The 15,589-nt window shown below is 40.5% G+C and overlaps 1 protein-coding gene across 1 annotated transcript in view; it reads right to left on the bottom strand.

Annotated features, from left to right (window-relative positions):
* Nucleotides 1-15,589, bottom strand: part of FHIP1A (FHF complex subunit HOOK interacting protein 1A) — a 990,350-nt gene that overhangs the window by 536,847 nt on the left and 437,914 nt on the right. Inside the window, exon 5 of the mRNA XM_044062036.1 lies at nucleotides 13,276-13,434. Within this exon, the coding sequence (XP_043917971.1) occupies nucleotides 13,276-13,434 (159 nt within the window). The remainder of the gene's footprint in view (nucleotides 1-13,275; nucleotides 13,435-15,589) is intronic.

The following is a 15,589-nucleotide window of genomic DNA, read 5'->3' as shown; positions in this document are numbered from 1 at the left end:
TGAAGAATTTTAGTCACACTGACTGTTTATATAGCTCCATCGAAAAAGGGCTTACCCTTTAAGCAGCGAGAATGACAGTGTGTGAGGAAACAGGAGTGGAGAACACTCTGGTAGATGTGTTCGCCTCCTTTAAAAACAGACAACTAAACAGATTCTGTTCCAGGAATCCTTGTAAGCAGGTCTGAATAATAGATGGTCTTTTGTTCCCCTGGTTGAGGAAGTTCCTATATGCATTTCAAGCCTTTCCAATGATATCCAGGGGAATTCTGAAGCTTCATAACCTCTCTCCAAAAATCATGGTGGTGATTCCCTTCTGGCCCAGGCGAAACTGGTTATGGAATTGGCCAGGGTCAATCACCACAAGCATCCTCACAGACAGGATCTACTTACACAAGACAATGGGAGCTTGATACTCTCTGACATCAAACAGCTTCAACTGATTGTCTGCATGATTGAGTTTTGATACATTTTAGGCACCCTTTGATAAGAACATGCATTAGGTCCTGAAGGAGGCAAGAAAGCCTGCTACTAGAAAACCACATATTGGCAAGAGATTTTCTAGCTGGTGCGTAGCATGTCCCGGGACCCATCAGTGAGTTTGTACCACTGGTGCTCAAATATTTGTTCAAGTTGCTATGTTTTTATTGCTGTGCCTTTTGCAAGATGAGTATATGTGTTGAAAGCTTTTATGGTGAAGAACCCCATCTGTTTTTCACAAAGACAGGATCATTCTATACTCAGACCCTTCTTTCACACACTGAATCAGACCAGCTATCTCCACAGTTTCTACCCAGATCCCAAAAACTAGGGAGAACACACTCTTGATATGAATAGTTCTTTCAAGATAGTACCAGAGTTGCCCAAGTCCTTCAGTAAAGCTAACTAACAATTCTTGGACTTAAAGGTCAGCTCATGCCTAAACAGATTATTTCCAGGTGGTCATCTCCTTCTCACAACATACCTAAAATCCATTTCAGGCAGTGTTAAGGGACATTCCATTATGGACTTAGCTTCTATGATGGCATACCAGAAAGGGGTGAACACTAGAAGAATTCTAGAGGCAGCAACTTGGTCCTATATCCATACATTTGCAAAGCACTACAAATTGCATTCTTTTTCCAAGTCCAGAGCAGGATTATTTAGGACCATTCTCCAGGACCTCCTGGACCCTTATCCTTTGTTCTTCCAGGTTGGATATGCTATGGTAGCTTACTCATAATACAAATAATGAACATAGTACAGTTATGTAAGCTGTAAATCACCCATAACAGTGGATGCTCAAATTCTTCACTGCTGCATTAGATGCACCCACCCACCATCCCTCCTTACTGTATATAGCTCTTGTGGGACAGAAAGTTAAGATTTTGTTATTTACATCTCTGTTTAGTTCAGGATGACTTCCTCATTTTTGGCTATATGCAAGAAAGTCCTGAAAATGTTCCGTCACACTAGCTCCATCCAAAAAGGGCTTAGCTTATATGCATCCAGAATGTCAATATAATAGGGGATGAAAACTTTTGGAAGCTGTATGATTGCTATAGGCTATACAAGCAGCGAAGAATTTCAAAATCTGCTGTTAGGAGGAAGTGCAAGTTACACAACTGTACTTTTTTTTTTTTTTTACTGTTTCTGCTGAAATCAGAAAATGGACTGCCAAAGTGGTATGCAGTTGAGAGAGTTCCTTGTTTGGTGGTACAGTCCCATTTCAACCCTCAGACTTACTTTTATTTTAATTTACTTTTCCCCTTAATGATCAGTCTTTTCACTATCAGAGACACAACCACTCCTGTGACTTGATCCCAAGATCCTGTATGGGTCCTCAAATGCTTTGTGACGAAGTGCTCAAGTGGAAGATGACCATCTTGAAAATGAAGCAATGACGTGGGAGAGGAATGTCTTGAATCAAACAGATTAACAGCTCAGTATTTGAGCTGATTCCCACATCAAAGCCATGGTGAAAATGTGAGGTAAGTTGTTTTTCAGCCCTGTTAAAATCATAACTGTCCTTTGAAGAGTCTTTTTTGTATGTGTGTGCGTGGTAAATCAGTCAACAGAGTTTCATAGTTCAGAAAATGGAAGATCTCCAATTGTTCCTTATATTTATGCTCTGATTTTTGTCTCACTTTTATACCCTCTTCTTTTTAATGTGTTTGTTAACATGGAAAATCTTGCTCTTCAAGGCAATCCAGGAGCGCTGTCTGGTTACCCTGTACTGTATCTTTTACTACATGAAACAGTCCATTAAGAGCAGAGAGCCTTAATCATTTGCACTAACTGCTTGGTCTTCATTAAATTCTCCATTTTCTGGTAAATCATAACTTTGTTAATGAATTAGAGCTGACTTGTACTTGAGATTCTGAGCTGTTAATGAACTGCTTCCTTTAAACAAAAATAAAGGATTTGAATCCTTCTGCCATATTTTTCCTGCTGTGCGAGTAAGAGAAAGTCACTTAACCAGTGCTCGCAGGTTGCCTTTGCAAAGGGACAGTGAAATAAACTTAACAAATAGATACAATAAAATATAAAATGGTTTCCCCATTACTTTCGGCTTTACCCATAATTCTTGAATAAAGTAATTGAGAGGTATTTTGGTCTGTTTCTTGCAAAATGTATGGCTTTCTGGCAAACTGTTGTGGATTGCAATTACTAAATACTATAGGCATGTGAGTTTCAGACTTTGTATCCCACAGAAAATGCTTGTTAATACAAAACTTGTTATTCCAGCAATGTTCAAAGTATGTAAAACAACTATTGAAAATCTGTTCCTGATTTTGGGTGTTTGTTTACGATTCCTGAACTAAGTTGAGAACACAAAAGGGAGTTGCACTGTTTTGCAATGTGTGGTTCTCACAGTAGAGAGCTGAGCCTGGGCCATTATGACTTTATCCACTTACTTAATCTGAAGCAGATATCTGAAGTGTGCAGTCATACAGGTAGCTGTTCTTAATAGTTGTATGTGTACTGAAGGCAAAGTTTTCAGCTCTGCTTGATTTTGTCCTCATATTTATGGTTGCTCCTTTTAAAATAACTGGCTTTATGGTAACATTTTGAGGACTGCAGTGTTCACAGTCATAAAAAAAGCTGCTACTGATAGCCACGTGTGTGCTTATATGTGCGTGTGTGTGTGTGTGTGTGTGTGTGTGTGTCAGTATTGCACACTAGTTATGGTATAATTAAAGGAAGTGATCGCAGTAAAGAGGAGCATCATTATATGAGCCATGTTCTTTGGGTACATTCCCTTTGACTGTTAACAGTGTGTTTATTATTTGGCTCTGAATAAACTGGACAGCATAAGTCTGCGAGTTTAATGTTCACATTCTAACTATGAGTACATTGTTAATTTAGCTTCCTACTTGCAGGCGCATGGATGTGAAATGCACTGTGTTGTGCTATAACAATATGTCAGGCACTTAGTGAATATGAGTAAGGCTAACAGCAGTTAATGAGATACTTGCTGCAGTGCAAGCTTTGTATTCCCACGAAGCATTTGTTTGCCCACTGTGTGACTCTGACCACGTCATTTCACCAGAAAGTAATCTTGAGTCGCTCCTGCAAAAAGATACTTGCATCCAGTGGGTGGCATCCAGTGGGTGGTTTCAAACTGTTACCAAATGCATCTTTTGATTACTGCATTCTTCACATATCTGCTAATTAATGCTTCACTATATGTTGTTTGGCTATGAATCCCAGCAAATCTAGTGTAGTGCTTTGGCTGCACAAATTTGAAATAAAAGTTTCAAATTAAATCCAAGTATCTGTGATCATTGTAAAAGTGAGGAAAACAGTACAGGTTTGAATGGTGTTTTATGGTAAATGGGAAGAGACAGACAAGCAAAGGAGTACTCATTTGGCTGGGGGGCCCAGTTCATTACCTTGCCTAAGACCCCATTTAAATTTTCTGGGTCTACAGACAGACAGAGAAAAGGCATGTGTCCTAGCTTCTTTGTTCAAGAATTCTAGACAAAGACAAAACTATAGGACAAAGACTTCAAATCAGGGACAACTTTTAAATATTACTCTAATTGACTTAAGTTAATAGAACAGGCAGTGCATCAATATGCTTTTCTTGAACAATAAGAAGTCTGAAATTTTAATGTCTGACTTTAATGACGGACTATAATATGGGGAGATATACCAGAATATCAAACATTTTTGAGAGACAAAGCAAAAATATGACACACAATTGGAGAGAGTTCTGCAAACACAGGGGCAGTTGAGAGGCATGGGAGGAGTTGCTATGGCTTGTACTATATTAAAATTTTCCAGTCATTTGAACGCATTGACATATCAGTCAAGAAAGTGGCTATAATTGCGAGGCCTACTTCTGAGTGTGTGTTTGTGTGTGTGTGTACATTAAATACTTACATAACTTATAATTTTGATGTAAAATACTTCCTTCAACAATTATACATGTTACAATAACTGTGCAACATTAGGCAGAGGAACTATTTAATATAAAAGAATGCATATTTTAATAATACAAACACATCACCAAAGTAGTCAGGAAATCCTTCTATGTGGCACACCTCATCACAAAAGTGTTCTCCTCTAGAAAAAAAGAGGTAATTGTTCCTCTCTACTCATATCTCATCAGACCCATTATACAGTACAATGCCCCATTTGGCATGTATCTCACAAGACACCTACAACTACTGGAAAGGCCACAAAAATACCTCACTAAGAGGATTGCTGGTCTCAAACAAATGCCATATGCAGACCATCTAAAAAAACTCCAGCTCTACTCTGTCGCATATCGCCTACTCAGAGGCAATCTCTGCCTAACATACAAAGGTATGTCAAACCCAGAGCTGCTGGACATGCTACACTTAAGAAATCCCAATCTCTCTGAACTACATGCTCCAGGGACCTAAAACCTTGTCACCACAATAAACAGAACATGCTGGAGGGATAGATTCCTGTCCCAGAGACTTCCCATACTCTGGAACAAACTACCCATTCATGTCAAACAAAGCTCCTCATTGGCCCTCTTTAAGAAAAATCTTGACGACTGGATGGGAAATAGAAAATTCACCCCAGGGATCACTTCTGTAGCACTACTTGACAGGGGCACAGGAAAATAATTTTCTTGGGTGGGGACGGCCAGGGAACCATTTTGGCTATGCTTATATAGGTCACAGGGCTGATAGCTTAGTACCTACCTATGAACCTAAAATACTTTAACAGGTAGCAATATACCCAAGCACAATAATGTTATCTAGGATAGTTGTTATATGGAAAATAATAGACCTTCCAATGGTGGAAAGGCCCTTTGCCTGTGAAGATGGGTCTCAGTACTGGAGTGGTCAGTTATTTTTTCAATAATGCCCACCCTGTCAGACATTATTGCTCACTTATTCCTAGTTGTTGCATTAAATGGTTATATCACACAACTTACACTTCCTACTTCTGGATGGTGTACAACTAGGATTTGTTTTTTACCATCAACACTTAAACATGGGGAAAGCTTATATAAGCGTTTTACATTATGATTTTGTTGTCAGATTTAGTCTTAGATATACTGAAAAAAATCCTGAAAAAGGCTGCATATCAATATAAAATATTGTCAGATATTGTGTCTCAGTGTAACTGATGGCACTATTTATATGTTAAATAGACAGTGAAAAGTGGCAAATCCTGAGCTAGTGGCAAAAAAACTTACCATTTATAATGATTTTGCTTTAAAAAGTTAAACAATATGTCAATCAAAGTGTAAGGTAAAGTTTAATATTCAGAACTGCAATACTGTAGTATGACAAATAGAACTGAAACATTGTACCTATGTTTGAAAACCTAGCATTCAACAAATCTTTCTTTTTTATTTAGTGTAACACTTATAAATTAGCAGAAAATGATTGATTTCAACAATTGGCTAAGTTTCTGGTGTCATTCTAAGGGGATCCATTATCTGTCTGCCTGGGATGACATGACTGACAGACCTCGATGCTTTGTCAGATAGTGCCTTCTTTAGGGCGGTGTTCAAAAGACCAAATTACCACCGTAACAGCTACAAAAAAATGCAATCTGAGGGTCATGCTGCTGAATGCTAGAAGTCTAAATTTCGAAATGTACTCGCTTGAAGCACTCCTTAAAATGGAGAATATCGACATTTGTGCTGTAACAGAGACCTGGTTCAAGGCAGTAGAAAGCACCCCTGCACTACCAGGCTATAACTCATTCCACACCTTTCAGCCTGGAACTTGGACCGAAGCTCTAAAGGTGGTGGTGTTTCCATATTCATAAAGGATGCACACACCTCTAGACTGGTAGCCCAACATAACGCATCAGAGATACTGCAGGTGCAGCTAACAGGGGGTAAGACAGCGATTCAGGTCATAGCCTGCTATAGGTCCCCAACCATGTCCCAAGACTCATACTCCACTTTCCTAAGCATCCTGGAGAATATTAGGGTCCAACCTAACACTCTCATACTGGGCAACTTCAACTACCCCTCCATTAACTGGGAAAATTACCCTTGTACCAATACACTTGCCCAACGTTTCCTGGAATTCATTAATTCCAATGCCCTGGACCAGCTCGTTCTTGCCCCCACTAGAGGTAGCAACATCCCTTGACCTGGTCATTACTAATATGGGCAACCATTGCTCTACACCAACAGTCAACTCCTCCCTGGTTAGATCCGACAACAAACTAATCACTTTGGAAATCCACATCCCTCCCACCCACCCACTCACCCCCGCAAAGGTAACCACCATGAAAAACGTCTCCAAAGCTAACTTTGGGCTCCTATAAACAGAGATGTCTAACTTCACGGCACACATGTAAATGGAGAATAGTTGCATGACCACTGAATCATACACCAGTGCACTGTACGAACACGTACACAAATGCATGGACCTCATCATACCTAATAGAACCAAGATGCTCTCCACCAAAAATAGGAAGTCAGTCTGGTGGTCCCCTGCCATAAACAAACTCTAAAACAGAAGGAGGAAACTGATGAGGAATAAGGTGAATCCCAAGACTGGAAAAACTCCCTTATCAGCCTCAGTAAAAGGTTGAGATCCCTCATCAAATCCTCTAAAGCCAGCTACAAAAACAGAATTGCAGCAGATAGTAAAGACAACCACAAATTCTTCTATAGTTATGTAAAGAATCTCTATGGGAATACCCAGATTTGCTCTGAGCTACTGCACAATGGTACCTCCTACACCGAGCCAACAGATATTGCCAATATATCGGCTGACAAATTCAGTGCCAACTTTACCCTTCTCTCCCCTCCCAAAGGACCTACCACATTAACAGTAGATTGCCAGGCACCCAGCATTACTGCTGCACAGGTTAAAACAGCACTGTCCAAGCCCAAGAATACAGCTTCTATGGGACCTGACAATATCTTTGGCTGTGTTCTACATGAACTACAGAGAGAACTGGCACCTCACCTGTGTGCCCTGTTCAATCACAGTCTCACCTCACAGTTTGTCCCTACTGAATGCCGCACTGCTCTAGTCATCCCTCTCCACAAAGGAGGAGCGACTACAGACCCTGGAAACTATTGCCCCATTAGCCTAATGAGTCTGATATGCAAAGCTATGGAATGCATCATCGTGGACGTAATAAACAAGGATGTAGGGAGTCTCCAAACTCTGGATCCCACACAGTTTGGTTTGGTGAAGGGTAGATCATGCCTAGTCAACTTGGTCGACTTCTTTGAGTCAGTCACCAGAGCTGTGGATGAAAGCAAAGTGATTCACACAGCCTACCTTGATCTGGCCAAGGCCTTTGACACCATTCCCCACTCAGGAAAAATAGAAAACCTCAGTAAACTAGGCATCAAACCCTATATCACTAGGTGGGTTGCAAACTGGCTCACAGACAGAACCCACATTGTGAAAGTAGCTGACTCCAAGTCAGACTGTCGACCAGTCATGAGTGGAGTCCCACAGGGTTCAATCCTGGGTACTCACCTGTTTGGTATATAGTTCTCTGACGTCCAGGCCAACAGAAAGGGACTCTGGCTGACAAAGTTTGCAGATGATTGCAAGTTGGGAGCTACCCAAGTGATGTTGACCGTACAGAAAGGCCTCACTGAGACCAACAACTGGTGTTAGAACCATGGCCTTAAGCTCAATGCCAAAAAATGTGTCATCCTCTTTGGGAAAAACCCAGTTGTCATGAATTACCACATTGATGGTAGTCCACTGAACATAGAAGGTGTTATACGAGATCTGGGAACACAGGTTGACAGCAACCTCTCTTTTGACCACCACATTGCCACTGTGGTCAGAAAGTCCTTCTATGTGGCACATCTCATTACTAAGGGTTTTGCATCCAGGAAGAAAGAGGTCATTGTCTCCCTCTACTCTTCCCTCATTTGGCCGATCATCGAGTACAATGCCCCATTTGGCATGTACCTCACTAGACACCTGAAACAACTGGAGAGGCCACAAAAGTACCTCACAAAGAGAATTTTAGGCCTTAAACACCTGTCCTATATGGACAGACTCAAAAAAACTCCAACTATTCTCTGTCTCATATCGCCTACTTTGAGGCGATCTCTGGTTGACTTACAAAGCCTCTGACCCAGCTCTGTTAAAAATGCTATATCTAAAGAAATCTCAATCCCTCCACACCACATGGTCCAGAGGCCTCAACCTCATTACCACAATCAACAGAACGTGCTGGAGGGACAGGTTCATAACCCAGAGACTGCCCATGCTATGGAATAGACCCCCATACATGTCAAACAGAGCACCTCACTGGCCCTCTTCAAGAAAAATCTTGATGAGTGGATGGGAAATAGAAAATTCATCCCGGGGATCACTCCAGGGGCTCTACTTGACAGAGGCACTGGGAACTACGGTCGGGTGGCACGATGCCAGGGTAATCCTATGGGCTAGGCTTGTAAATGCTCCAGGGCCATTAGCCTAGTACACACCTATGAACCTATGCATTTATTTCTACATATTATGTTAAATGCCTATATTGGTAAGCATGTATTTCTCTAATTCTGCAACTCAGGTGTACTGCTATGATTTTTGCTGTCAGACTTAGCCTTGCTAAATCTACGCAAATGCTTTTTATCACTATAAAATAAGTTGGATTCTGTGTCCTACCATTGCTAATGATGCTAACAATTTAATTGTTATCTTTCCATAGCTCTCCACAGTGTTGTACTGTACACCCCCCACTGGTCTGCATTCCAGACTGCCCGACCTCTTTTGCAAATTCCTGGAACCGCCATTGGGCTGTGCACATAAGTGAGACAGATAATCAACAAAAAGAATTAAGAATAGAAAAAGAACCCGCAGTTCTTACAGTGGAAAACCTAAACTAACAACTCAGTGTGGAACAACAAAAAGAAAAGCAAAATCAAATACTGGAGTATTCATCAAGTGTGAGGAAGAGGTGCAGTGGAGTAGAAGTTAGAGAATGAATGGTGAAGATTCCTTAGAATGGCCATTAGGGAGAAATGGATGTCATACTGCCCAAAAGAACAGAGATGACAGTGACTATGATGGTGAGGGGAAAGGATGATATGATATGAGGAATTTCTAAGGAATATCAACTTTTTTATCGAGGAAGAGGAACAGATCATCTTTTTTGTGGACATGTCATATCCCTTAAGGGGAAAAGTTGGTGGAATTACTCTGGAAAGGGTTGAAAGGGCATTAGTTACATACAAAGGCAAAACAGTTTAGTCTTTACATTTGAAAGCATTTTTTTTCACACAGAGAGTAACTGATAGGTGAAATCAGTTGCCGGAATGACTGTATAATCCATGATAGCTGGGACATTTAAAACATCTTGAAATTCTTGAAGGGATGGAGACAAGAGGAAACTACTACCTCAGGCAAATAGCAATAGTTGGGCAGACTAGCTAAACTGTCAGTTCTGTTAGCTTGTTTATGTAAACTAAAATATGGGAGGGGTTACTTCTGCTTGCAGGTTTATGCAACATAATATAAAAGAGGTGTTGTGATACTCCCTGGTAAGTACAGCTTTACCTACTTTTTGCTCCTTCCTCTGGTAGTTTAAAACAGAACCAACCATCAACAATAATACTGACAAATCTATTTCACAACTGCAAGGTCAGATGGCCCTTTCTTTCTTTGTTGTTTATCTCAAATGTAATATGAGAGATATGGCTATTACTTAAAACTATAAAATTATAAGAAGAAGACAACAGAAAACAGATAATATATAGGCCAGACGTAAAGGGTTGAAGAAGGCAGGATGAAAGTCCTAAAATCAAGTTAAAAAAAAAAAAAAAAAAAAAAAGGTGAGAAAGGGCAAAGCCGTTGCTAGGATGGAACAAAGTATCCAAGTCACTGCAGCAGTTATTTTTGTCTGTGATGTAGCATGAGTGCCATTTGGTCCTTGCAACTGCAAGCAGTAATCATTTAAACAGCAGCAAATGAGATGGCAGCTGTTTAAATGACTTAAAAGACTGCTTGAAGTACGTATGTGTGTTAGAAACTGAAGAAAGGGGATAGTGTAACTCTTTGCCATAGTTTTTGAAGGTTAGATAGTATAAGAAAGAAAGACAGCAAAGATCTGTTATGCAGAAATATAATAACCCTTTGACTATAGACAAGGGAAAAACGTTTTGGTCCTCAGCTCGGTTGAGGACGGTGCCAATTGGAGGACTGCCTAAGGCACCAAATGACCTAACTACAGCGCTGGTAAAACAGACCTAGAGAGGAAGATACAGAAGAAATGAAGAAACATGACTAGCATATTATGGGGACTTGCTTGAAAGTCTGATATGAGGAGAAATGTCTTTACAGCATGCTCCCCCAGTTCAGAATGTACAAGATTGTGGAATGAGAGTCTGAGAATGTACCGTATATCTTTGTAAATAAGACCTAACCAGAGAATAAGGCCTAGCATGGTGTTCCAGGGTGGTCTAGATATAAGCCCTACCCCAAAAATAAGCCCCAGTTAAAATCGTCAACAACACATGACAAACATGTTGAATTATAAAATAACATTATTGACACCCTTTGACTGAGGTTATCGTACTCTGCTCACCATATCTGGACCATTCGGACACTCAACGTCTTCTCTTTGCAGAAAGTCGTAAGATTCTTTCCCTGGGAGTCCTCCACGATTCTTACTGTAACCCTAATCATCACTCACACTTGACAGTTGAGATCCTTGGCCCATAAACACTGGCAGGCATACTTTGGTGAAAGTACAGACAATGCATATAATGCACGTGCACTTGATAAGGAACAGCTGTGGTTGTGTTTTCTTAACTGTCGCCATTTTGTGTTGCCACTCCGATCTTGTAAGTCTTCAATTAACCCCCCCAAGACAAGATGAGTGCAAAAAGAAAGAGTTACTCCATCACGTACAAGAAAGGAATCATGGAGGACTCCCGGGGAAAGAATCTGACGGCTTTCTGCAAAGAGAAGAAGTTAGATCTCCGAATGGTCCAGAAATGGCATGCAACGTACGATAACCTCAGTCAAAAGGCCAACGGGGAAAATGCTAAGAAGTGCAAGTGTGGATCAGTTCGGCAACCATTATTTCCTGAGCTGGAAGATATTATCTGTGAAAGGATTGCCAACAGGAGAGCAAAGGTTTTGGCAGTGCACACAGCTGATATTCAAGCATTTGCCCTTGCAATGGCATCACGGTTAGAAATATCCCCAAAAGAATTCAAAGCATCGCAACTTTGGCTAGACGGCTTCCTTCAGCGATATGAACTGTCGCTAAGAAGATCAATAACACTCTTCAAGCTGGAAGATACTGAAGTTATTAAACGTGCACTTGCATTCAAGTCCTTTGTTGATGGTATCGACTTTTCTAAATACCAACTCTCCAACATGGTTACTCTGGATGAAACGGCAGTGTTTATGGGCCATGGATCTCAAACAACAATTGATCAGAGGGGTGCCTCATCAATCTACATTCCCTCCACTGGTTACGAGAGTGCTCGTGTTACCTGTATTTTGGCAATTTGTCTGGATGGAAAGTAAACCCCACCTCTAATCATTAGTAAGGGCAAGAAAGATAAGACTGAATGTGTTTCAGGCATTTACATTCTTGAAACCAAAAAAGCCTGGTGCACACAAGCAGTTATAAAGAAGTGGGTCGATGTAATGCTGCCACTTGTTTTGCGAGGTGGCAAAAGAGGTCTGCTAGTCTGGGATTCAGCCAGCACTCACCGCGCTAAAGACATGAAGAAATTCCTTGCACGGAGAAGAATAGATCAAATAATGATTCCCGCAGGAATGACTGCCCATCTCCAGACTCTTGATATTGCAATAAACAAGCCATTCAAGGCTCATGGAGCTCAATGACTACAGTGAAAATAGAATGGAGAGAAATCAGCAAGGAAACTTTGTGAAGCCTAGCTTGCAAAAGGTCGCGACTTGGTGAAAAATTAATGGGATAAAATCACTGACAGCTGCATTGCCAATGCACTATGAGCAGGCTACTTGGACAAGCAGTGCTCATTTAAGGAGAGCTGTATTGCTAGGCATGACAGATTGGGGCCAATGATTCTACAGGAAATGGAGTTTCAAGAAATTCAGGCCAGAATTCGGGGGTTGGAGACTTATGACAATGTTCCAGAAGAAGATGACATGACTGTATTTAAATAACTTTTGCATTATAGGGGCAACAGAATGGATTGCTTCTACTTTCAGTTTTATTCCTATCCTCCAATACACTTTTTGAGATTTTTCTGCACTTTCTGTTAAGCATGAAATATTGCACTGTGAAAGCCAAAGTGTAAGTATTCTGAAGTTGAAATGTTTGTTGCACTGTTTATGTAGAATTCTCACACAACTGTTAACTCGTTACTTAGAACTGTTGCCCAATAACAGAAAAGTACCAAATAAATATCAATTTGTGTACATGAATAAATGCATAAATGTAGATTGTTGTATGGGGGGGGGGGTAAATAAGGCCTAATGCGTATTTTGGCAGGGGGGAAAGAGTATAAGACACTGTCTTATTTTCGGGGAAATACGGTAGTTGAGAGGGTGACACAGCTATAGCTAATGGTTATGGTGAGCAGCAATAAAGTAGATGCTTAGGGGGCAGCTATGCATCTGGGCAGGCTCTACAAACAAGAGTCTTTCTGTTGGCAAAAATCACATGCATGTACATAAAGCAACACTCAGACTGTAGCAATCACGGTGTGGCTTCTGTTTAGAAACAAGACCAAGCTTTATACAAACACAAGTCATTAAAAGCATAGCTCCGAGTTTCACACAATTTTCTACATTCTAATTAGAGAATAAAGAAACACACTGTTACAACACAACTTCTCATTCTTCAGCTTCTTTACCGCCATCTTACCTGAATGACAGCATTGCAAAACTCAAGAGAATTCATGAACTGGACAAGTGGGGGGAGATCGAGCCAATCATCTCTCTGTATGCAGTGCCATTCTTCTCCCTTGTCATCCAGTTTTGTAGGCAAGGAGGAATACAGCCCACTCAATCCAGTTGCCAGCACCTACAATTATAAATACAATGGATACTTCTCAAAATAAGAACTTCATCTACAATCTATAAATTTCACTCCTTCTTCCACATGTAAATATTCAAATTGTTGAATAATGCTGACAAATGTCACTGTTTTCTACCATAAATTTTAAACAAGTAAGATAATAAAAATTAGAAGACAAAATAGCGCAGACACACAACAGAATAATTTTATGAGTAGCAGGACACATGCTATAACATAATTCAGTGTTTCAATAACAGAAAAGAATCATAGTGATTAATACATACGCTAAATGCAAAAGTGAGGTACAGCATGATGCTGTGGAAATAACATTTTGCAGTAGTTGTACTTGCTATTGTTTGCTGTTCCAGAGGTTGAGAGCAGTGCTGTGCTGGCAGTTGATTACAGGACAAAAATGTGGAGACAGATCTGCATTTCAAGATCCATGCAGTGAATCCGCTGTGTGGCTCACACAAAAATGTGGGAAAAATTAACACCACTGAGTGACACACTCACCTTAACAATATTCAGGAACACAGTAAGTATAACCCAACAGTCAAATACAGTTAGTTTATACTTACCTTTTGAAAGTCCTTCGTTAACAGGAATTTTTCAGCAACACAAGCATGCTCCTCTGTCGTAATGATTCAAGTAACTTTTGCCCATCTTGCACTTGTTAATACAAAACTGACATCTGTTCTCATTTCCTCCCATGCCCTAAAGTCATGTGGGTAGGTTAAATAAGTGAAAGTCAAAACCATACCTCACAACCTTTTGATGCAAGAATCAGGGATAAAGCTAAAAGTAATGGGGAGGGGCTTACAAATAGGGACAGATTTTAAAAACTGCTCTTATAAACTTAGTAGAAAGTTGCCAGAATAACCAGTTTTGTATTAGTCTGTTTTTTCACAAGAATATGAAGTGTGAAATTCAAATGTCTGTCATTATTTAATGACCCCAATCCTCAAAGTTTTGTCAGAAAACCCACAAATTTTGTGAGCAACACATTAAAAATATGGGGTAAAACTCCAAACATTCTATAAAATTCTGGACAGTTGAGATTTATGGTCAAAACTGTGTGTGTGTGTGTGTGTGTGTGTGTGTGTGTGTGTGTGTGTGTGTGTGTGTGTGTGTGTGTGTGTGTGTGTGTGCAGAGATGTAACTGGTTCAACTAGCTCCCTGTGCTGGTTCCTGAACTAGTGCCCAACCCCCTTGCTCAAACCAAAGACAGGGGGAAAAAAAAAGATTGGGAGGGAGGCTTAATGGCTAAGGTGTTTGCCTTACAAACACAAGGTGCAGGGTTTGAGTCTCACAAGGGATAACTGGCTAGGCTTAAAATGGCTCGCAAGGCCAGTTAGCTTAGTACTAAAAACTATGAACTATTGCTCTACTCCGATACAGTGGCTGTCCAAGCCAGTCAGATAAACATCCTTTCCTGCATCTGTTCTTCACTGTAAGAGCTAAAAAAAAAACAGTAAGAATTGTTGCATTTTTAATTGGAACCAGCAGATTGAAATCAACTTGCTACAGCTTACCCCAGAAGTTGACAAATTGCTTTCTGTACCAGCATTCAGAAATGCACACTATAAAACTGTAAGCCAACAACCATGAGACAAATGGGGATTTCAAATAAACAAAAGTTTGAATGGACAAGAAAATGGACAAGAAAAGGTATCTAGATGCTATGCAAAAATCGATGCTAACTTCTGTTAACTCATCAACACCTAGAATACTATTTTTGTGTGTGTATGACTGAGGCATAAAGTGCTATTATCATACCCACCTGACACTTATTGGGCTAAGTGGTCAACCCTGCCCTTTGCAGTCTGCCCAGGATCTTCCTGACATGCTGAGGTTTCATCATGTTAACATAGTACAATTTGTGCTCCTGCCTAACAGGTTTATCATATAATTAAGGTCACTGACCTTCCTTAGCAATTCGAAGGGTCCCTCCCTAGTTGCCTGCATCTTACTGTGCCTGACAGGAATAAGCACCATAAACTTGCTGTCTAAAGCATACTGTTGGGCTCCAGCATTCCTGTCACACCAGACCTTTTTCTGCTGTGGGACTCCTGCCAGGTTCTCCTGGGCCAAGTCCTTGAGCTAAACAAAACCAGAAAGGCTGCAGCACTAACAAAACTTCAAAAAACGAAGCAGCAAACAG

Source organism: Protopterus annectens, chromosome 2.part1 (assembly GCF_019279795.1).
Source record: "Protopterus annectens isolate FY-2018-M chromosome 2.part1, PAN1.0, whole genome shotgun sequence".
Classification (NCBI taxonomy): Eukaryota; Metazoa; Chordata; order Ceratodontiformes; family Protopteridae; genus Protopterus; species Protopterus annectens.
The sequence above is the reverse complement of the archived record's forward strand: the minus strand, read 5'-3'. Positions and strand labels throughout refer to the sequence as shown.